Genomic DNA, 27,923 nt, shown 5'->3' on the forward strand with positions numbered 1-27,923 from the left:
ATGCAAAGGTTAGATTTATTTATTTTTTTATTACAAAAATTAATTCCTCACAACTGCAATCAAGCGTGACCGAGCTATTGAAAACGTAGTCACTAAAGCCTCATGTGGCCAATTTATCAATCAGAGCATCCATCAGCTCCTGCTTCTTGGTCCCCGTGGTCCGAATGGCAAATTGCTTGCAGGCCTCCTTGAGCATCGGGACCGTCATTTTCCCCAGAGTGCCTTTCTGTATGTGGGCTCTCAGCTCATCTTCTGATACCTCCACTTTGGGCTTCTTCTCCGCTGTGCCGCCAGCTTCTGCTTTAAGTCACGAGAATCGACAATAAAATAAAATAAAAAGACACTCGAGATGACATCAACGCTGACCTGCTTTGCGTTTGGCGGCCGGTTTGCTGTCCGGGTTGTAGTCTGCAGGGTAGACGAGATCTTTAAACTCCGGGACCAGAGGACCCAGACGCTGGTCAATCTGGTCTACCTTTGGCACTGGAACAGACCACAGAGGAAACGAGATGACGGCATGACAGACTTGACGGATTTGGCGAGGCTTCGTCTTACTGATGAGGTCCTCGATGTCGTCCGGAACCGCCATATCCAGAGCCAAGGCCTCCAAGTTCCTGTAGTGCTGCTGGATGACGGGATTCTCAAATGCCTCACTCCTGAATGACGTTGTGAAAAATGTGAACTGCACTGCATCACGCAGATTTATTATTATTATTATTTTTTTTTACATTTGATCTTTCCCCTACCTGTACTTAAAACGCAGCTTCTGAACTATCTCCCTCATCTTGTCCACCTGCGTTGGTGAAGCACAAGGAGTCTGTGGGGGATCCAGATTCCGCAAATCATCAGCAAACGGCAGGTAGATGACATTAAAACCTGTTGAAATAAGATAAATTGCTACCTTAGCATCACATTCCCCTTAACTCATTCACTGCCATTGACGGCTATAAACGCCAAAAATTCATTTGAACTATTTCTATTAGTTTAACATTTTTTTCCAGTTTTGTTAACAATAGTATGAAAACCTAGAATTTTTTTTATTGTACATTTAGAACAGATATGAAATTTGTGATTAATCGCGAGTTAACTAGTGAAGTCATGCGATTAATTACTTTAATCGCCTGACACCCAGAATTATTCATAATCTTTTATTCTTTTTATTCATTCACTGCCATTGACGGCTATAAACGTCCAAAATTCATTTGAACTATTTCTATTAGTTTAACATTTTTTTTCCACTTTTCTTAACAAGAGTATGAAAACCTAGATTTTTTTTTATTGTACATTTAGAACAGATATAAAATTTGTGATTAATCGTGAGTTAACTATTGAAGTAAATTACAATTAAAAAATGTAATCGCCTGACGCGATTAAAAAAAAAGAGAAAAAAGATTATTAAAAATTAGGGGCGTCAGGCGATTACATTTTTTGATCGTAATTAATCGCATGACTTCACTAGTTAACTTATGATTAATCACAAATGTTATGTCTGTTCTAAATGTACAATAAAAAAAAATCTAGGTTTTCATTCTCTTGTTAACAAAAATGGAAAAAAATGTTAAACTAATAGTTCAAATGAATTTTTGATGTCTATAGCCGTCAATGGCAGTGAATGAGTTAAGTTGAATAAACTCATAATCACTTAAACTTATATATTCACTTAAGACTCATGTGTTACCACTTTAAGCGATTTTTTTTTAAGTTGGTCAACAATTCAATTTATAATCTTAAATTGGTTCAACAATTCTCTTTTGAGAGTGTAGTAGTCTAATGACCTGATACTTTTTGTATTTGCAGTGTCGTACCTGCTGGCTTGGTCTGTACCTTCCCCTTGTCTACTTCCTCTTGCTGAGGCACCAAGGCAACAAATCGAGGTGGGTTATTTCTGCGGGAAATGCATCGGCACAGAGCAAAGACGTTCCTCTCAATGCACTTGGTCAACAGAGCCGAGAACAGACAGGAGCTTCCTGGTGAGTAAAGCAAATTTATGAATTATAAATGTAAATAGCCTAATTTATGAATGCATCTTCACATACAAATACACAATAGAAATTAGAGCTGAACAATTAATCCAATTGAAATCAACATGGCAATGTAGTAGAATGCAATTTCCATTCAATCAACTAGCCTTTATTTGAGCAAGTTTAACTTGAAAGACCAACACATTTATGTATAACTGTATGCTGTGTTTGTTAAAAATTCATTGCAAGAAAAACAAAACAAAAAAAACTACGTATTAAACGTATTTGTAACGTACTTGTAGGCTAAATGCTAAAAGCTTAACCTTTTTCCCATAATGCCATGGGGGACTGACTTGCGCAAGTTAATGTATTATTATTATTTTTAAGCATTTGGCCTACAATATACTGATACATTCTTTATTAGTATTTTTTTTTAATTGGTAAAGTTTTTAGCATTTAGCCTACCTTCAAGTGTACTTTACAATACATTTGAACATACTTGAAAATATTAATGTACTGTCTTTGTAAATATGTTTAAACACATTCAAATACGTTTCATTCATTCAAATCTATTTGCCAGTCAAAAATGTTTACTCCACATTGGCAGTTGCACGCCTCCATATAATTGCATAATGAGAAAAATAAATTGCAATTAGATTATTTTTCAAAATTGTCAAACCCAACTAGAAATATGAAAAAAATATTCCACTGTGATTGAAACAAAACTATTTATTGTGATAGATTTATGACTTGCTAATAAAAAAAAATTAAAAAAATAAAAACAATGGAATGTGGGTTTTCCCCAAGCCAATCACATGATCGGAAATTGGGCTGATCATGATATTGGCTAAAAAAAGATCTTATTTTTTTTTTAATTTTGAAAGTCAAGAATAACATATTTTAGTTATTTTACGCGATTTCAACCACTGCTGACTTAACAGCCATATAAAAATGTATCAACTTTATAAAAGAAAAAAAAAAAAAAAAAAAAAGAAAGAAAAAAATTAAGAAAATTGCGATAAATCTAGTGACTTGGACTCTGGTGCAAAAAATGTCATTGGGACGACCCTTTAACGGAACATCTGCCGAGGGCTGAAAATGCATCAAAATATACAATCATAATCATAATAATACTGTGTTTGTGTCACCTTTCACTTCGTCTTCCTCGGGATGGAGGAAGACAGCGGGACGAATGTGATGGTGCACTTTGAGCTTTTCCATCGCTTTGAATCCGATCAAAAACAAACTGGGATCATCAAACTTCTTGATGGCGTCCACCTCATCTTTCTCCATCACTATCTGTTTGTTGCCATACACCTGCACAGCATGGCGAGAGAGCGAGAGAGAGGGGTTAATATTCCTTTAAAAAACACTCATTTGTTGATTTCAATCAGCTGTGTTCCTACCTGGGCTTTTTTGATCTCACTGGGCAGCAGCAGGCTTCCTGTTTGAGTATGGAAGGTGCGAGTTTTGCTGCGGACGGGCTCATTACTTTCCCTGTACAGCCTGATGGAGCTTGGTTTCCGTGCGGCCACTGCAATGGCGTACATTCCCACCGCCACATTTACACCCTCGCCCAGACACAGATTGAGCCTAAAAATAAGCAAAAAGCCAGAGAAGATGAGGAGAAAAGACGAAACGCAAAGTGTGCATTTGGAACCGAAAACCTACCTGGCCATCGTTCGCTTTTTCTGCTCTTTGGCTCGAACTCTCTTCTGGAGGTCTTCCAGTTTTTCACAAGGCTCGAGCTGCATCCCAAGTTCACCCTCGTCCTCCGGCGGACTTACGACGTCACGGAAGAAGAGGGAAACGTCAAAGCCGCCGGGTTTCATCAAGTGCATTAGCTCTATGACGACGCCTTAAACAAAAAAAGGAGGGAAAAATGTTGAAAAAAAAATCTACTATCTTTAAATAAAACAGATCATCCAATTCTACCCTCAATATGAAATTATTCATCCATAAAATATTAACAGTATTTTCTTCTGTTTTTTTTATCTCTGAAAGGCAATTATGCACCCACCAGTTTCTCTGAGGTCACTGGCTTGTGTGCGAGCCTGTCGATCTTTGACACTGTCGCCCCCGTGTGGTTGATCCCTGCAAGTGAAGACGAAGAGGCGCTTGTGCCCCAGACGGAGCTTGCAGTCCCGGTACAGATTGGCACAGCACCACAGAGCGTCGCACAACGATGTTTCATCACTGCCCATCGTCTCTGCCGCCAACTGGGCGCCCTTTGCTCCCCGCAGTGCGTCCACCTGCTGCACTCGCTTTGCACCTGTGGAAATGACGTTGGGTTACAACTCTGATATTGGTTCAAATGTTTACATTGCAGAAGGGATGTCTCACCAAGTTCGCTCAAGTTGTGGTAGACGTAGACGTGCTTGAAAGAGTTGGTGGGGTCTTGGCTCTGCTTGGTGCCGTAGAAAACCAATGCGACAAGGTCTCCTGGACTGCTTATGATCTTTCTGGTGTACACGCTGCGTACCACCTGTAAGGAACAAAGCACTTTAGACGCTGAGGCAAGCAGGATAGAAACACACTGTGTGGATGTTACTTACCTGCATGGTCATGTCAAAATTAGACGGCTCCCCATCTTCACCTTTGATAAACATTTCCTTTGACGCATCCACCAAGAAAACTAAGCAGTCTCTCCCTGTGACTTTGTAATCTAAAGTGACAGAGTATGCCAAACACTTTAGTCACTTAGGATACAGTGTAAAAGTAAGGCAAACAAAAAAAAAAGGGACCAGAATTCACTCTTCACCTTCTGGTTGTTCGCCCTCCTCCTGTGCTTCACCGTCATCCTCATTCCGGAAGTAGGCGTTCCACTCTGCCATTGTTGATGTCTGACACATGTTAAAGAACGGCACAAAAATGTGACTCGTAACATTTCTCCTTAAAATCTTAAGCGCATTGGTCGTATAAGGGAATTTAGAACTAATAGAGAGATGATCACGTGACGGATCAAATCCATTCAAGCGAAGTATGCTATTTTAGCTCTTGGTTAGCCACTCATAGCTTCATTCGCATTTTGACGTGGTTGCAATGCAGACTTAATTAATCTACGGGTGCACAAAAACGATTCGGCTTGTTCACGTAAGTAGTTGTGTAGTTGTGTAAGAGAGTCAAGTCACTTACCAACTTCTTAGTGATGATTTGGAGTCCAAGCGGTCCAACTATCAATGGACTCGACTAGTTGTACATGGCGCCGGCGCTTCTATGTCGATTGGTTAGATTTTGTCCAACCAAGAAACCGACCAATCATATTGCAATAGGCGGGGTCGTGTTCTCAGTGGGTGTTTCAGGAAGTCCCCCCGAGTAAATTCATTTAATTTTAAAGATGCTTAATTCGGTTTTCAATTTGTTTGAACAAACTGCAACAGCATTACGAAAGAGGTGGCTCAACTTCCTCACAAGTCCAAAGCAAACCTACAAACATACATACACCAATCTTAATGTAGACAACTTTCCATGTGACGTCACCAAATCGTTATTACTAAAAATGAATATTATGAGATAAAATGTTAGTGTGGTTAGCAGTACGTCATTGTGAGATTGTGTTGAGGGAAATTATAAACAGTACCTCATGCTGTTTAGGCTTATGTATTGTCATAAATAACCACAAGGTGGCACTGTCATACTAACATTAAAAAGGATTTTATTTAGACAACATGGAGATGCTGGGGATGGAACCCAGGACCTCGTACATGCGAAGCACACGCTCTACCACTGAGCTACATCCCCAGTATGTGTATCCGCACCACCTGGGTTTTTTCCCATTATCCAAATGTATCTTCAGAAGCCAATATTTTTTTATATTTTTTTAAAATGTGAGTGTAGAGGGCGTGTTCGCCCTGTGATTGATGATCTGCAGGTTCAGGCCAGAGACCACCACAATCCTTAACATGTCCATCAAATGTGTTTCATTGAAAAGTCATAAAAGTAAGGACAAACTGCGTCCGGCTGACCACTGCCCTCACTCGACCCCAGTGCAAGTGGACTGTAACAGTGAAACTGTCCACAATTCATGTATCTGCACCTTTATTTAAATATTGCCTATTGTCTTACTAGAACTCTGTAAAGTTATATAAAATGAGTTGTGGTATGTGATAAAAGCAATCAAAAATATCTTTGCCTTATGCGTCTGTGCTTGCTGGAGTTAATAAACCAATACCATGGACACTGTTGTGTTTATGCTGTTATTATTGAGCTGGCGAAGATGCGAACTCTTCAGAAAGACTCAGCATATCTTTGAAAAACGTACACAAACAAACTCCACAGTAGTTTTTTAATCTTTAATGATTCTCTTTTAAAAAGTTGCATTGCTTGCTGTACAGCTTCTGTAAAGAAGAGTTGTTACTGCTGCTTGCTTTCCCTGGATGGATACGGCTTGTTTTTGCTACATTAGAGCTCACCAGTAGATATTAAATTTATTTGTTATAATCATGTACCTGTATTATATTCCCATACTTGCTGTAGCTGTTTGAGATGCTACAAATATTACACATACACTGGGGAGCTTTCCCTTTATCTCGTATAAACAATTTGCATTCCATTTTCAATAATGCATACCCTCCACCCCTTAATTGTTTGGACAACCTGTCCACATTGTGGCTGTTTTTTCTAGTGCCATATATAAATTGTGCCACTGTATTTTTGCCATAAAAGCCACTAGAACAATGTGACGCAGAGTACCGAAGGCCTACTTAAAGCGCAAATTTATGCCAGAGCTCATGTGCGTCACATTTGTTACTATACAAATTCATAAACTCTGCTTGACTCTGACATCAACTATAATAAATTCTTCAAAATAAATACGACATGAAGCCCTTTTCCAACTAATTGTGTACAAAATTTACAAAGCTTGACATTGAATTTAGATTTCACAAAACATTACACAAATAGCAAAAATGTTTTTAAAAAAGACAACATTTACATAAATGGGTAAACAAAACGCATGATTATGGACGCTTAACATAGTTCAGATTAGATAAACAGCTATTGCATATAAAACAATGTTTATGTATTAAATAGGCAGGTTGTTTAGTCAAAGTGGTTTGATCATAATTTCAGAGTTTTTTATTATTCCGCTGTGAACTTTAACTCATTCACTGCCATTGACGCCTATAGACGTAAAAAAATAATTTGAACTATATTAGTTTCACTTTTTTTTCCAATTTTGTTAACAAGAGTATGAAAACCTAGAATTTTTTTTATTGTGCATTTATAACAGATATAAAATTTGTGATTAATCGATTAATTACAATTTTAAAATAATTAATCATCTGACGCCCCAAATTTTTTATAATCTTTTATTTTATTTTAATTAGGGGCATCAGGCGATTACAATTTTTTATTGTAATTAATCACATCAGTTAACTAGTTAACTCAAGATTAATCAAAACATTTATATCTGTTCTAAATGTACAATAAAAAAAAATTCCTAGGTTTTCATACTCTTGTTAACAAAAGTGGAAAAAAAAGTGAAACCAATAGTTCAAATTCATTTTTGACGTCTATAGCCGTCAATGGCAGTGAAAGAGTTAAATGTCCCGAAACCCACACCTTTGCACATGTCCACGTCCTTACAACGATCCGATCAACTGTTGCTCTTCCGCATCAGCATGTGGATCCGCGTGGTGTCTTTTGCTATCCAGGCTTTCGTCGCGTTCCAAGCTCCAGGCTTGGAAATGCCTCCACCTATTTCTCTCCAATGGTGGCCGCAGGCGTCAAAATAACACGGGAGCGACCTCACAGGTCCACACACTCCGAGTTATGACCCAGACAGTTCCGTAGTGAGAAATTCACAGTGACTCATTGCCTTCCCCTGAGGACGTTTGTTTCCTATTTTCTCTCCTCTCTTCTCTCTTTCTCCTCTTTTCTAAAGGGTTCAAGCCTCTGGGCCTTACGAGCTCCCTTTCCTGGATGGAGCTTGATGAGAGTTGACATGATGGTGGCATTGTCCTCACCGTTGAGTTAATGTCACCCCGGGGCTGCTGTCCCTGTATGCTTGGCCTGATGGCACCACAAGCAAAACGCTACATAGCGGAGCAAGGATGGCAGAGTTGGAGAGCTAAGCGCGGGAAAGTACATGAGGGAAGCCGGCTATGTTGTAGAGGTAGACAATGAGATGCAAAGTTTTTTTTACGTGTCACATCTAACAAGATAAAGTATTATTTTTTTGTCTTTGTGCTTAATTATCATAATCGCAAAGACTAGCAGAAGCGGTTTAAGTCAGAGGATTTGTGATGAAGAGCCTGAGTGGTTTTCAAGTAACCTTGCTACATTTCTTTCAAGCTAGTCTACGCAATCTCTACCAGATATTCTTCACACTTCTGTCTTCACTGTCACATTTCTTGTGCTCCCAATCCCCAAAATTGGGCGGTTTCCCAAGCACCAGCTTTCAGGATGTAAAAAAAGCGGAAAGCTACTGTCAGTAGCCACATCGCTCAGACTGTTACTTCCGTCGAACTGTGCGTGGAGTAGTTCTTTTGCCTGGCGTGTTGGTAGTAGGTCGCTTGAGGAGGATGTTGCATGTGGAAATGCATCCCGTGCCCACCGACAACACCTGCTCCGCCTGCTCCGGAATACATCCCCCCGCAGGGCTGGCTAAAAAGATCCGGCATGTTCTCGATGCTTTGTTGCCGACGGGTGGAGTAGCCGTGTCTCCAGTGGGAGGCGTGCGTGGGCCCGGAGCCCGGGGCGGAGCTCTGCCTTTGAACGTGGCGACCGACCGGTTCCCAGGCTTTAAAGGCCGAGCTGGAGAGCAGTGGGTGCGTGGTGGTCTTTGGGAGGTGGGAGTGCTCCAGGTGTGTGGGAGGGATGGAGATGGAAAGGGGAGCGTGGAGGTCGGATTGCGACGGGAGGTGCTGGTGGATGTACGACTTGTCTTTGGGATGCGCTGGCGCTGGCTGAAAGGCGGGCGTCCGGTAGTGGGCAAAGTCCATGAGTGGGAAGCTCTTGTAGTAGCTGTGAGATGCGCTGTCCGCTGCAAATGAGGAACAATAAAGATGATTGGTGACCTTGTATTGTTGTTGGTGCTCATAGTTAGACTTATGAATTAATTATTGTAAAAAAAATCTTTACAATAATATGTTCTATGCGGCCCCACTAGTCTAAATTCAGTATTCAGACGAATAAAACTTTAATATTTCATCTGTACAATATGAATTAAGCAGCAAAATGGACCTGTTTTTATCCATCTCAAAGGGCGGCCATTTTGTCACTTGCTATCAACTGAAAACGACACCAGTGCCTCAGGGGCTCGGTAATGACCAATCATGGCTCAGCTTGCGAATGTCACATGACCAAACCTAGAACACAGGTGAGCCGTGATTGGTCGTTAGACTTGTTACCAACCTGAGCCCTTAGGCACTGTGATGGTTTTGTCAACAGAGGGCTGTAAAATATCAAAATGGCCACCCCCGAGATGAATAAAAACAGATTAATTTCAAAATCACAAACACAATATTATTAATCAGAATGTCATGTTTAGACTAGTGGGGGCACATAGAACATATTGTGAGGCAAGTGTTTGACTTGTCTTGCCCTTTAATGATATCGTCAGAAAGTCACAAATCACATTACATACAACAATAATGAAAACAAATCTGTGGTTTATCCATTTTTCATGTTTCATAAAATAATGATATGTAAACATGTGGACTGCATTTCTTAAGCACTGAACTTGTCTAGAATTTTTCTGAGTTTATAAAAAACCTGTTTGAAAAATAGTTCTTCTTACTTTTGTGATCAAAACCACTGATTAGGCTGTTTTGGCAATAGTTTTAAAATAAACAAAAATTATATATATATATATATATATATTATTATTATATAATTAATGTTTGATTAATCCATATTAATTGCACATTTGACCATTTATTTTAAGTGTGAAATTGAAAAAAAATAAATACTTCCGACATAAGCCCCACTTATTTTCGATCAAACCACGCCCATTTCCGGTTTAGGCCACGCCCCCCGTAATACATATACAGCTAGTTTAGATGGTTGAACAGATACAGATACAGCTAGAGGTGTACTCGCTCATCCATAATAATAATAATAATAATAATGTTACCTTGGATATGGTGACTTTCAACTATGTTATTAGAAGGTCACAATAAAGACAGAAATTATTTACATCAGACACTGTTCAATGCTGTAATATTGTATTATTTCTGAATCCGCAAAAACAACTTGCAATAAAGCTTCAGGAGCCATCACATAACCCCATGTAACATTTGCTCACTTTCAGATTTTTTTTCTACTTCAGAGTCATTTTCAATTTGTCACAGTCTGATGCACTCTTCGGTCAGATGAAGATGTAACCTAAAATGAACCACCAGTGTGGTTCGAGTGTTGCATTGTGGGAGCACTCGAAGGACCTGCCACAACACAAGTTGCCAGCAACGCCAGCTTGGCCTAAGATTTTTCGATAACCAGTGAAAAGAAGTAACTGATGATATGTATTACCTCCGTTTTTGGCCCCCAAGGAGAGAAGCTAGTAAATAATGTGATGAGGAGACATGACGGACATTTAAAGGTACGTGTGCCAGGGTGTGGTAATGTGACAGCCGGGGTGTAAAAATACTCTCGCCCAGAGTGCTGTGTGCATGTTTATGTATGTGTCATGGGATGGCATGAATGTCAAAGAGAATTATATAAATAAACACTAAGGTTATTGCTGCAAGCTTTTTCGCCATCTGAACTATTTTTTCCAGTCGTAATAATAATATCATATCCACAACAAAGTAAACAGTGACGTCTGAGGAAAATTGCACTAATTAAAAAGTGTGTATCAACACAAACGAAGGAGATGGGCAGAAGGCAGCTGAAAAAGGGCATTTGTGATAAAGGTTAATAAAATCCATCTTGTCAAGCAAAGATTTGCCTTTGTTTGGTTCTAATGGCGCGTCTGAGGCTGCAGGCAGTTCTGTGTCCTGCTACACCAGCTCCAAGACAACAACAGGTTTTGCATACGTGACCTTTAACCAACACAAGACTTTCTGTATAACACCCGGTAAAAAGCCTCCAGCTTGTTTTTCTGAGGTGCAGTAGCTTCACTATCACATCTGCACATTATTGTAAGGCTACTACTCAGCTCCCAGGTTGCCACGGGGCAACGGCACTCTCGTTAACTGGCTCTTCTTGTTCTCGACTCAAAAAAGGCTCGCGTGCCAGCTGTATTCATCATCATATTGTGGAGCAGCGTGCATTACGACTTACCCACGGCTTTGAGGGAGGTGTACTTGTTGAGTCCCACTGTGCCATGGTTGCTGTGAGAGTGAGGGATGCCTTGTCCTAATGGGCCGTGAGCCGAGTTATTTAGATGGTACTGCTCTAGTAGGACACAGAGACAAGGAAAACACACACACAGTCAGTGGTTTTTCGAGAAAACTTTGCCAGAAGGAGGAGGTCAGAAAAGTGTATTTTGTTGTAAAATACACATTCTATTGACTAAAGAAGTTTAGCCACAGGCGGGTTATACCCGATGTTGGGAATTTCACAGGGTGATCTGCGCCGCTGTGGGAGTGGCCATGCCGACTTCAATCATGGCCAATCAAAGTGGCTCCTTTCATTCACTTTGAACTCATTCACTGCCATTGACGGCTAAAGACGTCAAAAATTAATTTAAACTATTTCTAGTAGTTTAACATTGTATCCACTTTTGTTAACAACAGTATGAAAACCTAGAATTTTTCAGATATAAAATTTGTGATAAATCGTGAGTTTACTATTGAAGTCATGCGATTAATTCCAATTAAAAATTTTAACTGCCTGATGCAATTTGAAAAAAAGAGATTATTAATTGCATGACTTCACTAGTTAACTCACGATTAATCACAAATTTTATATCTGTTCAAAATGTACAATAAAAAAAATTCTGTATCAATGACTAAAAAATGCAGCCATATTTCTATAATGTTAAATTAAAAAAAAAACTTTTATGTTAACAAGAGTATTACAACTTGTCATTGTACATTTTATTGTTAATTTTGAACAGATATAGCAGTTGCGATTAATTGTGAGTTAACTATTGAAGTCATGCGATTAATTACAATTAAAAAATGTAATCACCTGAATAGCATTTTTTTTCACTTGCTCATGCAAAAGTCAATACATTGTGCCATTATGAGAATTTTTAGCATTTGGCATTTAAAACCTTTAAACATACTTGCAATTACATTTAAATGTATTTGTAAGTACATTCCAACATATTTATGTTCAAATATACTTTCAAAAAGTTGGAACATATTTGAAAAAAATGTTTACTCAGCATTTGCAGTTCCATGCTTCCATAGAACACTACATTTATCCACAATTACCTTTACAGACTAATGTCGGCTTTGTCAGACTAAATTGATGCATATAGATTTGATAGCGTAGCTTATATGTGCTTGCTTTTGGTTTTGACAATGTTCTGTTTGTATTTTTTTCCCCCTGGCGACATAAGTGTCAAGTCAAATAATAATACAAGTGGAGCAATGCAGCACAGTATGGGACCATTATAACAATTGTGGATTATGCTGTATATATATATGTCATGGACACATCTGGAACAAATGTCCTAGATAGTCCCTGTATCTTTCTGTAGAGGATTTTGTTCACATTTGTCGCCTGTTTCTCGCCCACTTCCTAATCCTCCTGTCACCTGTCTGCTGCTCTTCCCACCATTTGTCTGCTTGTCAGCTTTCAAATCAGCTCATTGTTCTCACCACCTCCTTCTGACACTTCTTCACTAAGATTGAAACATTTTACACTTTTTTTTGATTTAGTATGAAATGTAAGTTTATTCAGGCTGGGTGGTTGTGTTCAGTTTCTGGAACAAACATTGCCACTGTTTTTTAAATCTTAGAACAGTTCCGACTCATAATACTCGCTAGCTAGCTAGCTAGCTTAGCCTACTAGCTTTCCAGATTCACGCTACTCGTAACAAGCACTGTGGACGCAAATTAATTCTGTTTTAGGACAGCCCCAACCCTGACAGCCTGTCATTCGCATGCCAAATGAATTGAGGTTAATAAACAATAGACCCAACTAGCTTGGAGAGTAAAGCCGTGGTTATTAGCATTAATGAAGTCCACTGATGCAGGCAGCCAACGCACTTGATGTCAGCCTCGGGGATGTACGCCGCACACACGCACCACACGGCAGCCTTTTCAGATCAATTTGGGGAGAGTGAAACCAAATCAGTGGCATTTTCTAACGCCGGCAATGTCTTTAACCCCTAAAATGTTTGTCAGTGCCTGTGCCTGAGTCGCAGATGTTTCATTTAATAGAATAAGCATTGTGTGTTTGTGTGCGCATCGGCCTGGGTTTCCCACGCACGAGTCAAGTCTATTTGTACTTGGGCGCCGCATCAAAGACAAATCATCTCATCACTTCAATGACTGTCGGTAAAATGCAATACACGGCGAAACTTTGGAATACTAATCTCTTGTCACACACTGGAAAGAGAGAGTGAGCGTCACTTGCGGTTAGGATGATGAAAGCGGAGAAGGGGGGCGGAGGAAGGCAGGATGTTCTGGTGAAATAAATTAGAGATTAATGTGGAAGCCAGGGAGGTGAAGAGGAGTCTTGACTGTAGCAACATTTTAACACTTTCGATTCATGATTTTACCTACACGCACACAGGTTTTAAATAGCAGCATGATGGATGGATGTGAGCCAACACAGAAAAAAAAAAATCCTCCGCTGTATAATCCATTGAGGCCTCAGCATGTGACATATGGATTATGAGGCGGAAAAAAAGCCCTTCTTCGTCATCTTCATTGTCTGTTTTGTCCTCCTGACTGGTTCAGGATATTCATCAGTAATTTTGTGAGTGAGTAGAAAAGTAGCAGAAATGTCGGAATTATGTACTATGTGTGTGTTAAAAGAGTGATTTTGCAAGCCAGTACATAAAACCCTAACTGAGGGAATTTGTACATTCTAATTAAGGGTTGTGGATTTTAAGGCCCTCCGTTTGTGCATATTAATTTCTCCATTAAAAGAAGTCTGGCACTGGGAGCTTTTAAATGCAGAACAAGAGGGCAGGAACACTTCTTAATAAGCGATGTAATAATAATTTATCTGCCAGTGACAAATGCGAGCAGCGAGTAATTAAGGTGTGCCCCATGCTCTTGTATTCCTCATCTCCATGCAGCGAGAGTTTTAGTTTTGCGAGATAGCTAATTGCGTTGCAAATAGTTTTAATGGTTTATATGGTGTAAGAAAAACTGTCGGCAACCATTCAAACTGGAACACACCCTGGCAAAATCAATCAATCAATCAATCAATCAATATCCGCTAACCTCGCAAACACTCGCAAACACTGAAGGATGTTACCTAGCAAGTTTGCACGTAAGTCAGCGTCACCAATGTCTCTCTCTCTCTCTCTCTCTATATATATATATATATATATAAAGGAAAAAAAATTAAAACAGGAAAAAAAAACCAGAAAAACAGGAAAAAATTCAGAGTAATTATTTAAAATGTATTTTCAATACTTCTTTTTTTATTTTATTAAATCATTGTTTTTGGAATTTTATTTTCTGTCATACAAAAATATATATATTAAAAAAAAAAAAACATTTTTTATACACTCACTTAAAAAAAAGAAAAAGTCTTGTTTTTCTGAGTAATTAATTTTTTGGGGCTTAGTTTTTTCGATATCTAATTATTCTCATTATGGAGTATTTTTTTCAGGTTTCATAAAGTATTTTTTGCCCTATTCTTTGGAATATTTCTCTCTCTCTCTCTCTCTCTCTCTCTCTCTATATATATATATATATATATATATATACGTATATATATAGAAGGGAAAAAAATTAAATCTGAAAAACAGGGAAAAATCCGAAAAACAGAAAAAATTTTAGAATTTTTTTTAGAAAAAAATATATCAAAAAACCAGATTAAAAAAATCTAAATAACTGAAAAAAAATCAGAAAAACAGTGGGGAAAAAATCCATTAAAAATAATAATAATATGAAAAACATAAACTAAAAAAAACATTGAAAACAAAAACAAAGCACACTTGCGGGTATTTTTTGGAACCTAACCCCAGCGGAAAACGAGGGAACACTAGTGTACACAATAAAAAACTGATATTTTTTTCAAGTGAATGCAATACGCTTTTGTGTATAAGTGATCACTTGAAGAAAGAAATAAACAAATAAAGTGTTGCATTTGGTATTTCTTTGTTTCCTTCACACTAATCTGTAGCCAAGAAGTAGCTCTCAGCTTCAAAAAGGTTGGTTGGTCCCTGGCGTAAGTAAAAGAAAAAAAAAAAAAAGAAAAAACAGAAGAGTGTTATTTAACTCTGTAGCTTTGCAGTTCTTGAGGAACACGGCAGCGATAACTATGTTGGACCCGCAAATGCGGGACATTGAATTCTTCACAACAGCCCGCAGTTTGCACTCTTCCACTCATGTGCCATTGTGAGTGCTCATGACCGTGAAAGAATGGCGAAGGCCAGCACATGTTTCTTAATAATGTGTGCGTGTGTGTGTGTGTGTGTGTGTGTGTGCACAATGAGACATAAAAGAGTTTTAAGTGCCACGGGGAAAAGCAAAACGCAGCGAGGTCTTTGTCTGGATGAAATATAAATGTGCTTGTGTGTATGTGAGACTGCGCAAAACCTTAAGCACGGCATGTTTCATAGAAGTCCTTTTCCATGTCGTAACTTTGCCTGAGAGTTCAGAGTGCGTTTAAATGATTGGCCAAAGAGCAACTGCTCTCAACTGCCAGGGGTCAAAGTTCAATTAAAGGTGAAAAGTGTGTATTGATGATCTGTTGTTCTGCTGTCACGTTGCTCCTGCAGTCGTGTTCGTTAAATAGGTCAGCTTTTTTTTCCCCCTCTTCTTCTCGTGCTTCCAGCTTTCTTTCTGCAATGAGTCATATTTGCTGGAGAATATTGGACCCAAATTTTTTTTTTTGCTTCCTATCCTCAGTGAACATCACTAAGCCTCTGATCGCTCACGGAAACTTCCAAAACTTTATTTTGGCTTGAAAAGCTTTCTGATGTTAGCCACAGAATCGTGGCAGACCTTTTACCGCTTACCTCTCGTCAGTTTAAACATGCTCAATTAGTCTGCATATGTGTGTGTGTGATCACTAATTAGCATGACCCCCCACCCCCCTCCACACCCTCCCCGCCCCCCTGGAAAAACCAATACTGGTCAGTTGTTAAGAGCCCGTGCAATCTATTCAATGTTCCACTTAGTTGTATTGCTCAATTTACATACACAGAAACTAGTTTCAAGCTAACTTAAAAAAAATAAAAAATAAATACAAATAAAATTATATTTTATTTATATATATATATATATATATATATATATATATATATATATATATATATATATATATATACTTGGGTAAAATAAACAAACGCAAGACGACACATGCATTTTCATCGATCACTACACTGGCAATGTCCTTCATTCATGTGGGTTGTATGCATGTTGTTTGTGCACAAAATAGCACGTGCTGCCTAAAGGGGTCTCGCCTGCTTACATTAACATAGTAATTAGAAAGTGTGTGTTGTCGTCCTGCGATGTTACACGTGCAAAACATCGCAACAAGCATGTGTTCTACTTACAAACGCAGATGCTTTCGCTGGCCTCATCACTTTGACTACATCGCGTCCTTTCAACCGCCAAAATAATCACATTTAGTCTGTTTTAAGTTCATCCGTGGCATGATCACATTAAAATGAATGAAATAATGTCTAACATCCACAACTGTCTGGCAAAAAATTACTTAAAATGTCATACTCAAAGTGAGGTTTGCTTCAACTGTAGCATTTTTGACACACGATTTCAGTTTAGAATGAATCCAGTCACTACACTGTAAAAAAACAACAACACAACTTTGTGGTGATCCTTAACCATTCACTTCCAGCCATTTTCACTGAAGCAACCCTCTTCACTCCCGGCTATTTTACTGGATTTTGACTGATTTTGCAAGGCCCACAGAATATTGTGTTCTATTGCTATAAAAACATGAAAGATTACAGTATCTTCTTTCATCAGAAAAAAAATTGTCTCTTTAGAACTGTGGGGAAATGAGCTTGTTTTCAACATGGCCCTGGTTGATCTCTTATACTCTGCTGCCACCTGCTGGCCGTTTTTTGTAATAACTACAATTGCTTCACCTGTTCTCTGCAGTTCAGAGGCTGCATCAAAGCCTTCTGAATGCTCTAGCATAAAAAAAACAAAAGACGTATAGATACATCTTTGGGACACTTCAAACATTTAAAATAGAACGTATTTATGCGTTTTTGGGAGAAAATAAGTTAAAGTTAGGGTCAGAATGTTGCGTGTTCAGATCACGTCAGGGTCACCAATTGTGGAGATGCAGTGAATGAAGCAATGAGGAGACAAAGGCAAGTCACAACAGCAAAACTTCAAATATTTTGTTCAATTGCCCAACTTAAAATCATTAATAATGAAGTTTGTTGACTTAAAATTTCGAGTTTACCCATTTTTAAAAAAGTGTATATTATATTATGTAAATAATGGCATGTTTATTAATTATTTATATAACGTTAAATCATTCTCTCTCTCTCACACACACACACACATATATATATATATATATATATATATATATATACACACACACACACATATATATATATATATATATATATATATATATATATGTGTGTGTGTGTGTACAGCGATGAATTTTTTAATCATAATTACCGTAATCAACTTCAATAGTTAACTCCCGATTAATTGCAAATTTCATATCTGTTCTAAATGTGCTATAAAATGTACAATAAAATATAGTTTTTTAAATTTTCATACTCTTGTTAACATAAAAGTGGAAAAAAATATTAAACTAATAGAATGTGGCTGCATCTTTTAGTCATTGATTAAGTAATTTCATAATAATTTAAAGAATTGAGTTAGAATTAAAAAGATGCACTTTACTGTAAAAAACGAGTGTGATATTGACTTGTGTTGGTCATTTTTCTGCCACTAGACGGCATAATTGCATTTGTGAGACGTTGGTGACAGCTCTCTGCGTTTTTCTTTTCATATTAAGAGCTAACTAATCTTTAACATGAAGCAACTGGTGAAATTCTGCACATTTTTAAAACGGTAAAATACAATTTGACCCCAGCCATCACAAATATATGCATTATTAATTAATGTATTTCTGCTCAATTTTGACATGGACGTGTTGTGTTGCGACTGGAATTCCCCCAGTACAGGCTTTCCAAGTTAGGGGCGGTCATTAATCGTGCGTTAGAAACATTTGTGGCGTTAAAGGAACTTTAAATTAAATAAAAATTGATGCACTAATTTTGACACCGCTAATATATATGTATTATTTTCTATTGTTTTTAAATTAGATGATTTGATGCCACTATAATAGATAAAATTATGCTTATCTTATCTGTCAACTCTCACAATATTTTTAATATCAACACTTTTACAGGGATATATTCATCATCGTTTACATAATCTCCCAATCTGAATCTGTAGTTTCCATTGCTCCATAATCCTGTGACCTTGATTGAAATATCAAATCGGAAGACTGATGACATGTGTGGAAGGTAAAAAGAGTAAAAAAAAAAAAAAAAGCCTCTGGGCCTAACAAGAGTGACAGACTTTGACTCCCTCACTACTTGCGTGTGAAAGTGTGGGCCAATGTGTGTGTGTGTGTCAATATATGCAGCACATGTGTTGTATAGCTGAGAGGAAGAAAAATATCATGGGGCTTTCATGCACTGAATAATAAATTGATTGACACATCCCATGATGTCAACAAATCATGTGTGCTGTACGCATCTAAGGAATGGTAGCGAACTTGTCTGGGTTGATTTTGAGGATCACTGACACTAAAATGGCAACTTTCGAGAAATAATATATATGCTTTCTGCGCTATTATTCTAGCCTTTGGATTTAGTTGTTACATAAAATGCGGTCACTTTAATAGGTACACCTTTGCATCAGCATCATGAATACTTAACAAGGAGCAAGGAATATTTTGGCATTGACATTAGCACACCAGGAGCCATCTTGGACATCGTTATCGCTACCAAGTGAATTGTTGTTCGCGTCAGTCAACCTGTGTGCGTCCACGCGCTGCCTTTTAGCTCACCGCTCCTGCTGCGCAGCATCCTGGACGAGACGCCGTTGGCTCTCCCTCTGCTGGGCGAAGTGCTCACGGCGTTCTCCGCTGGGCTGACCTCTGCTCCCTGTTGCTTTAGCAGGTCAGTCAGCATCCTGCGAGGAAGGGGGGCAAGAACATCGAGTCTAGATTCATTCTTCAATCTTGAGTCAGGATGATAATCAGAATCAGTTTTATTGGGCAAGTATGTTGAAACACACAAAATAATTTGTCTTCACAGTCATAACCCACCTGAGGAAAAAGGAAGGAAAATTAAAATAAAAAGGCCCAATCTGTGATTCTGAAAGGGGGGCACAGTAGAGACCTGGAGAAAAATTTTGCTACTTAAATCTGTGGTTATATTGCAGAGCTACGTTCCAATGCTTGAGTTTTTTTTTCTCAGAGAGAAAAAAAAGTCACAAGAGGCACATTTCCAACGTTCGTGTTTTGCCTTGCTCAAGGCCGAAATCCAGTCGTACTTGACTGCCGGCTTGTTTTGCTCTACAACATATGGACAAGGTTTTCTGCAATATGTTCCTTTTGGATCTGGAGTTTTCTGCACGCACGCACACACACATACACACAAATTGGGTTTACATGTCTAGTGGGGACATCTCATTAACATAATGCATTACCTAGACCCTTCCCCTAACCCCAACCATCAAAAATTAATGCCTACCCCCATTCCTTACCCTAACCTCAACCATAACCCAATTCAAACCTAAACTCTAAAACCAAGTTTTGACCCTCAAAAAGAGGTTTGGACTCATGGTGACCACAAAAATGTCCCCACAAGGACACATGGTCCCCACAATGATAGTAAAAACCCAGAAAATGGTCCCCATGATGTGATATAAACCCGCGCACACACACAGTTTTCAAATTTTATCGATGCTATTCACTCCCTTGATCAATAATTCAAACAGTAGTGCCACTGTTGTGCTAATGAAGCTCATGTGGCAGCACACACACACACGCACACACGCACACACCTAGAGTACGCCCGAGCTGACAGTGACTGCCAGCGGCAACTTGTTAACACTAAAGTCGAAAAGTGTTCCACGTCGGCCACGGCTGTGATCTTCGACAGATTATCTGTGGTAGGGATGATGTCATTGAAAAATGCTGTCCCAGATGCCAAAATGCGGGGACTTTATTTATGACGTGGAGGTGTTTCTGTGTCAGATGATAAAGATGCTTGAGCAGCCCCCCCCCCCCCACAAAAAATAAATAAATATATATATATATCCACACACACATGGATATGATGCCCCACTTGAATGGTTCTGAGCAGCTCTCAAATCAATTCCGATGTTAATCATCTTACTGTGAATCCTTTTGTGTGAATGAAAGACTTTATTGAATTTTGACGCAAAGTAGCCCCATTTTAAAATATCTGCCTTGGCGCGACAAAAGCACTTTATCCTGCACAATCCCTTCTTCTGCCCAAACTGGAATTGGTCCCAAATCTGTCTATTTTCCCTTCTTCTTCTCTTTAAAGAATACCGTTAGTCTTCGAACCCCCCCCTCCCCAATAGTCTGACTCATTGCCATGCGGAGCCTCGGGCCACCACGCGCACCTCTATTGGCTCGCCGCTCAAACAACTTGCTGATTTGGACTTTTAATCTTCAACAAAAAGCGCACCTGTCCCCGAGCGATGCAGTGTTTATGGAGCATCGGCTCAGCGTACTTTCTGGGGATGCCTTTGAAAGAGGGAAAGATGGCAGCGCTATGGGCGGGTTAGAAGATTAAGACTTGCAAATAGCTAGCCTACGGTATTGCAAATTAAATCCAAATCAGTGGATATTAATCACTTTATCTTTTTTTTTTTTTTTTACAGCAATCATGCCAGAAAAGCCAACTTTTGCAAATATTAAGCGCTCACATATGATGTTCAATGCGTAACCTTCAAATGTTACGTAACAACATGTCTGACAGCTGTGTGGGATCAAACGCTTCCACAACCCCAACGATCCGCCACAGGGATGTGAGACTTCATTAATGTCCTGCGACGATCAATAACAATAATGCCGGCCAGATCAGAACACAGACATGCTGATGAGTAACAGCCAATAATATACAGCGAGATTTTATTGATCGCTATGATGTGCATATACAGTGCTTAAGAAACTTCCAGCATTCGACATCGGGCCTTTTGTGTGAGCTCTCATCGGTTTTTGAACAGGAAAGAGGACTTTCAAACAAAATATACTTTTAATCTTCTATCACGCATGTGTCTTTATATTTCTATCTCTGACTTTAAAGTCACACTGACAGATCAGCGATGGTCCTCTTTTGCCCCCGTCAGTTCGATAATCTATTTAAGACGCACATCTTGGCTAAATTTTACTTGACAGCGTGCGGTTTATCTGGAAACACAACACACTTTGAGATCATCTTTCAGTGAAAACACAAAGTGACCCTGGCAAGGATCTCCGTTTCACAGTCACTTTAGTTCTCGTCTGTAGTCATTCGGTCTCTTCATCAAAGGTTAAAGGGATTTATCTGACTGACTGATAAAATAAAGACTAAAATAAGGATCATTTTAGCCATGAATTATTTAGCTTAAAGTTGTACATCAAAACTCTGGATATAAAACACATCCCTGTACAAACCATTACTATATATATATACATATATATATATATATATGATTGACTTTTTAATCAGATTAATCACATCTTTGAATTTTGATTAATCGCGATTAATCGCTTAATTAAAAAAGGCATTTTTTTAATCAATATTTTTTGCCCGCCAAATTTAAAGAGCACCTGTTATGTGTTATTTTTTTTCGACATTAAATGTCATGAGGACTTAAAAAAAAAAATTATCCACTGCACACGCTCATACTCCTCTTTTTCCTAATCAGTTAATAACTTGCATACTTAAAATGGAAAAAAAAAATGACCCCAATTGTTTGACAGGATCAAATATTCTGAATGTCATACCATTTATTAAATGCATTACTTTAATGCATGTAGTTGTGTTTATTGCTCAAACACAACCTGTGCTACCTTTAATGTAACCATCCGCTGTCAAGATAAAAGATAATCTGTGGTCAAAATTGATATTGCAATTAACTCATTAACTGCTATTATAGACATCAAATATTCATTAACTATTTCTATTAGTTTATTTATTTTTTTACACTTTTGTTAACAAGAGTATGAAAACCTAGAATTGTTTTAATTGTACATTTAGAACAGATATAAAATGTGTGATTAATCGCGAGTTAACTTGTAAAGTCATACAATTAATTAAAATTTAAAAAATCGCCTGACACTAATAAGTTTTTTTTTATCGCGTCAGGCGATTAAAATTTTTAATTGTAGTTAATCGCATAACTTCAATAATTAACTCACGATTAATCATACATTTTATATCTGTTCTAAATGTACAATATATTTTTTTCTAGGTTTTCATACTCTTGTTGAAAAAAGTGGAAAAAATGTACGAATGAATAGAAATAGTTCAAACGAATTTTTGACGTCAATAGCCGTCAATGGCAGTGAATGAGTTAATCTGCGCTAATACATGATTATTCGCACTAATCTTTTCTGATTAATTAATTAGTTAACGCTTTAACTTTAACAGCACTCACTAAAAAATAAAAAAAAACGTAATCAAACGCACTAATTTCCATAATTAATTGAGATTAATCACATTTTTCTACTTCTGCTTCTACTTTGTTCTTCAAAGCTTGTAACAGATATTTAGTTGAGTAAAATCTTGGAAATAATGTAAAATCGTCAACTAGAATGTATATTTAAAGACTGTTCTCAAAGCGCTCTTTGATACGTGACTAGAATTCTCCTGTAAAATACAACTGTTAAACTGACAATATCCTCATAATGCACCTTATCACCGGGATTTGTACAGAATGAGTCAATGACATTCAAACTCATTATAAATGCTAGTCAGCAGTCAGTGCCACCTTTTCAAGTGCCTCACGTCACGTTATGTAAAATTTGTCACACAACATCTAAAGAATCGTGGATTAATCCAATCCTAAAGTCCCATGATTAACATTTTTCACATACTGTACTTTCCTCACTTCCATTCTCATTTGAACTGAGACTATTGACGCTTTTCCGTCCCTATAGCGATCGAGCTACCAAATTGTGACATGCGCACGCTACTATTGAGCGTGTAGATGCAACATGGAACTGTACTGCGTAGCAAACAGGATTAATGGTGACACATATGGTGATTTTACACTTCCCAAGTAGAACACGACCAGCAGGCTTTTTGTTTAGTGATGAGATGAAGAGAACGCTAACATGCTTCTTTCTTGCAAGAGGCAAGTATATTTCAAAAATAGAGACAGGCTAGCTTTTTGTATGCATCCATTAGGGTGTAATCTTTTCTGTGTAGCGGTTGATGCTGCATTGACTGACTGTGAAGTTGACAATATGCAGTCCCCTCCAAAAGTATTGGAACGGCAAAGTCAATTCTTTTGCTTTTGTTGTATACTGAAGACATTTGGGTTTCAGATCAAAAGATGAATATGAGACAAAAGTTCAGAATTCCAGCTTTTATTTTGTGATCTAGATGTGTTCAACAACTCGGGATCTTTTGTTTAGACCGACCCGCTTTTCAAGGGAGCAAAAGTAATGGAACGGCAACCTCTTCCAGTTCACGTTTGTTTCCATTTGTTTATTCGCTTTTCTCCCGTAATCACTTACTTTACATGCTTGGTTAAATATTTGACATCATGGCAGAGGAAGGCCTTCTCTCTTTCTTTTATTTAAAAAACAAATAATTTAATCTACACGCAACTGACCTATTGAAAGTAACGGGCACCAATGAAATGGATGCACTTGCAGTGTGTCTGCTTGTAACTCATACAAACTTGACTCATTCACTCGCAGCCATTTTCACTGAAGCAATCCCCTTTGCTCCCGGCTGTTTTACTAGATTTTGACTGATTTTGCAAGGCCCACAAAATATTGTGTTCTATTGATATAAAAACATGGAACCTACCAAACGAAAGATTAGAGTCTCTTCTTTTAACAGGAAAAATATATATATTTCTATCTGTTTCAGTTTTGACGCAATTAGCATTAGAATATAGCTACATTTCATCATTATTCACAAATCTATTTAGAATTGTGAGTAAATTAGCTTTTTTTTCAACGTGGCCCTGGTTGATCTATTTTGCTCTACTGACACCTGCTGGCTGTTTGTGTAATAACTACCATTTCTTCAACCGTTCTTTGCAGTTGAAAGGCTACATCAAAGCCTTCTGTATGCTCTAAAGCATAAAAAGACAAAAACGTATAAATACGTCTTTGGGACACTTAGAACATTTAAAATTTAGAACATTTAACATTTAGAATGTATTTATATGTTTTTTGGGGAGCAAATGTGTTCACAATAAAACATTTTTTTCCTTTTATGAACTTACAAAATAAAATGCTAGTCCTTAAGATTCAAATATAAAAAGCTGAAAATCATTTAGATGTGAAAGCCTCCTTTGCGTCGAGAGCTAAACACAAAAAAAAAAAAAAATGCTGACCCACATTGAAGTGTTTTGGGAGCCCGGTGAGACTCAAGTGAGGCAGAAGCAGAACTAAAACGGAGGAATGGAGAAATGGACACATTTGATGTGAAGTTGTCAGCGCAGATGTGATCGGATTGTAAAGAGTTACGCGGTCTTACGCTTGTGGGGAAGGTGCTCACGTGCGACTTTTCTGCGCACCCTTTTGCACATTTGCTGTGCGATGACAGGTGAGAGGTGATAGACAGTGACAGCCCCAACCCGGAGGTAGGAAGGATTCAGACAGAAACTTGCTCCAAACTTGTCATTTCATCTTTGTTTGTTTTTTTAGTTTTCCTCACACGTCAGCCATTTAGAGCTCAGCGTGATTTGCCTGGAGTGTGTCTTTCATCTGTGCTCAAACTAGAAGAAGTCGTCGAGGGAAAAATGGAAGCAGCAGCGGAGACAAAGCTCATCAGGGAGACGACAGTGTTGGAATAAAAAAAAAAAAAGTCTACACACCCCTATTCGATTTGTTGTGATATCAAAATGAGACCAAGATAAACACTTTTACACTTAATATATGCAATGAGATTTGAACAGGTTTTGAACCACTGCAAGCCAATGACAAACATCCACATTGAGAGCGACCACGTGGCCGCTAAGTGTGATGAACCCAGACAGCAGATTCTGCCAATACATGCGCTCACTTCCTCTCTGTCAATGCACTCAATGGCAGCAACGCTCGATAGCACCGCACACGAATCAGGTTTGGATTTGTTTACGCTCACGTTACATGATACTGTCACAACTTCTCCTATAATGAAGCTAATTGTGATCATTCATGGTAACACACTTTGTTTTTATTTGTAGACCAAATTGCCAGATTTGGACATTTTTGTTGTCCTTGAGCCTTAAAGCGATCCCATTTCTCACACTCGTGCATACGGTATGTACTGCAGTATTGTTTATTTATTCGACTTAAATCGGGTCAGCAGTCAAATACTTTAAGTGACTCTGTCCTTCATTACATAACCTGCTACACACGGACACATGCATCCCGTTCCCAAGCCTGTCAACCATATACAGTATTACAGATCCATACATATATATATATATATATATATATATATATATATATATATATATATATATATATTAGTGATGGGAAAATGAAGCTTCATGAAGCACTTGCAATATTTTTTTTACTCTTCTAGATGGTGCTTTTTTTTGTAACATAATAGCTAGTGCAATGGAAATTGATTAAATTTCCACCGCATCTTTAAACCAATAGTGCCACCTAGAGGAGTCAAAAAATATCACAAGTACTTCATGAAGCTTCATTTGTCCATCACTAATATATATATATATATATATATAAAAACAAAATCACATTGTCATACTGTATTTATATATCATATATAAGAATACAGTGAATACAGTGAATCCAGGTTTAGGAAGGAACATACTCGAAGGTATGAAGATGTATGCGCGTGATTAATCTTAGCAGAGGATCACTTTGGATTTTTGGTTCCAAAGCTGATTAGGGAAAACCGCCAGGATTTGAGAGCGCTAATCATCTTCGGCGTAAAACATTTGAACACGACGGTAGTCTTAAAAGTAAAGACGGTTTGACATCCCATTGCAGCTGTTGCCTTTTGTGCTCCTTGGCAAAAAGTGGGTGGCGACTATATGTACGGACTGTATTTATGCTTTTTACAGCTTGAAGTGCTTACAGTATATGACATATGAGATGCATGAAGCGGGGATTTCTGTCAGCATGCTTAATAACGAAACGAGTGTGCATACAGAGCAGTCCGGAGACAGTAAAGCCGTAATCATGGAGAAACTGGTTTAATCTCAACGAGAGGGGGTAATCTTCCGAAATGAGAAGAGGCCACTGATTTCTTACTGAAATATTCCGGAGAAGCATCTTTAGTCTCTCTTGATAAAGAATGTGAAGATGGAAGAAGGTGATACTTGGTGAAAGAAGATTAAATGACGAAGGTTGTGCCCGGTTCACTTCTGTGCTGCCTTGAGGACTTTGCGGAGAAGAAATGCGGACGGGGAAGCAAGCCGAAGAAAAAGAATAGCTGATCATGAGGAGGAGATGTTGGTTTGATTTGGAAAAAGGCCAAGAGGACTTTGGAAGAATACAAACAGCATGATTTGTGACCATGTGAGTGAAGATGGCACATTATGTAAATGTTTGAAAAGAACGAGAGGCAGAGGAGGCTGGCTACCGTGTGATGAAAGCAAAGGGGTCGTACCCGTCATTTTCCCGAGGAACACATGACCCATGGATCGTGTATTTACCCTGACTGCTCTGACTTGAATGTATTTCAACGCACGTGTGTAAAAATCAACCGTTTGTCTTCTGAATCTTAATTCTTTGTCTAACTGAGACATGTTTTTGGACATTCTGCTTGTAGTGTTGGTGGTTCTTAAATGGACCAAAAAAAAAAAGTCCCTCAGGACTATAAAATCTTGCAGAAAATTTAAGGTGCAAACTCCATATTCTCTTCCATTGATAAAGATGCTACTCGTCTACAATCTTAATTCCACCACATTGTGTCTCTTTTGGACCAGCACTGTCATTTCAGGGGGCACAAAATGGCATTAAAAGTATTTACAAATGTTATATAAAAAGCTACAGTATATACACAACCCTATTTATCAACATCTTCCTCTATTAACTAGTCCATGTGTCGCTAAAAATGTATGCCTGTTTGCTGAGGTTTTTTTCCCCTCCCCTCAACCCATACTATGCTTCCCCTACAGGAGCTCAGTGGGTGAGGGTTCTTGTTTTTCTTTTATCTGCGAAAACGGGGTGCTGTAAAAGGCTTCCTTACACCCCAAAGCTAAATGTTGCACACACAAAGTCAGTCAGGGAGCTTTTAAGCATCGATCGCAGCAAAGATAGCTAGCTCAATTAGTGTTCTTCAAAATGTTTGGTTTATTTCATATATAAGTCATGCTTACAAGAAAATGTTACACAAGCGGGGAAATAGAAACACACGTGGGGGAGAAAAAAAAGCAAAAGATGGGAAATAAGACACACAGAGAAATAAAAACAAAGAAAATTGCAAAATTAGACACAGGGTTACAAATGGAGAAAAAAAAAATGTAGCTACAGTATGCTGCTCTCTCCAAAACAGTGACTCATTAAAAATGACATGACTCATAAAGCACAACATAACAACCTAAAGTCAGCTGGGATTTGTGTTGGCTATTTTGAGTACTGATCGTCCTAATTTGACTAGAGCGTCCCTATGTTCACAACCATCCATCTTTTACATTCCTCACTAGGGTTACGGGTGAGCAGGAGCCTATCGCAGCTGACTTTGGGTGAGAGGCGGGACATCCTGGACTGTTC

General features: G+C 38.3%; 2 protein-coding genes, 1 long non-coding RNA gene and 1 other non-coding gene across 8 annotated transcripts in view; 1 reads left to right on the forward strand and 3 right to left on the reverse strand.

Annotated features, from left to right (window-relative positions):
• Nucleotides 1–9: 9 nt before the first annotated feature.
• Nucleotides 10–5,186, reverse strand: xrcc6 (X-ray repair complementing defective repair in Chinese hamster cells 6). 2 transcript variants are annotated; one of them, XM_077551332.1, is made up of 13 exons: nt 5,097–5,186; nt 4,723–4,804; nt 4,517–4,626; nt 4,305–4,446; nt 3,982–4,233; nt 3,633–3,819; nt 3,368–3,554; nt 3,110–3,278; nt 1,806–1,967; nt 747–876; nt 556–656; nt 367–483; nt 10–297 (listed from the first exon to the last, which is right to left on the reverse strand). In XM_077551332.1, exons 2-13 carry the CDS (start codon nt 4,793–4,795, stop codon nt 101–103), a joined length of 1,827 nt encoding a protein of 608 aa, XP_077407458.1. In that variant the 5' UTR covers nt 4,796–4,804; nt 5,097–5,186; the 3' UTR covers nt 10–100. The 2 variants fall into 2 exon arrangements, with proteins under 2 accessions (XP_077407458.1, XP_077407457.1); XM_077551331.1 differs by having other exon boundaries at nt 10–300.
• Nucleotides 257–6,138, forward strand: LOC144038675 (uncharacterized). The gene is made up of 3 exons (XR_013289265.1): nt 257–859; nt 1,798–1,970; nt 3,966–6,138. It is a non-coding gene; the product is annotated as an uncharacterized LOC144038675 (long non-coding RNA).
• trnaa-cgc (transfer RNA alanine (anticodon CGC)) lies at nt 5,631–5,702 on the reverse strand. The gene has a single exon. It is a non-coding gene; the product is annotated as a tRNA-Ala (tRNA).
• The window catches only part of shisa8b (shisa family member 8b), a 39,249-nt gene continuing 17,171 nt past the window's right edge, over nt 5,846–27,923 (reverse strand). For all 4 annotated transcript variants that reach the window (XM_077551335.1, XM_077551336.1, XM_077551337.1 and 1 more), the window contains 3 exons: nt 19,059–19,183; nt 11,187–11,300; nt 5,846–8,946 (listed from right to left, as the gene is read on the reverse strand). In XM_077551335.1, the coding sequence (XP_077407461.1) occupies nt 8,408–8,946; nt 11,187–11,300; nt 19,059–19,183 (778 nt within the window). In that variant the 3' untranslated portion in view covers nt 5,846–8,407. The remainder of the gene's footprint in view (nt 8,947–11,186; nt 11,301–19,058; nt 19,184–27,923) is intronic.

Source organism: Vanacampus margaritifer, chromosome 18 (assembly GCF_051991255.1).
Source record: "Vanacampus margaritifer isolate UIUO_Vmar chromosome 18, RoL_Vmar_1.0, whole genome shotgun sequence".
NCBI lineage: Eukaryota > Metazoa > Chordata > Actinopteri > Syngnathiformes > Syngnathidae > Vanacampus > Vanacampus margaritifer.

What these genes read in the sequence shown, in the direction of transcription:
- xrcc6 (XM_077551331.1), bottom strand. Translation starts at nt 4,795, where the DNA reads ATGGCAGAGTGGAACGCCTACTTCCGGAATGAGGATGACGGTGAAGCA. An exon ending in GGTACAGACCAAGCCAGCAG is followed by an intron (nt 877 to 1,805) that starts GTACGACACTGC and finishes TTATTTCAACAG; the next exon opens with GTTTTAATGTCATCTACCTG. An exon ending in AAGCTGCGTTTTAAGTACAG is followed by an intron (nt 657 to 746) that starts GTAGGGGAAAGA and finishes AACGTCATTCAG; the next exon opens with GAGTGAGGCATTTGAGAATC.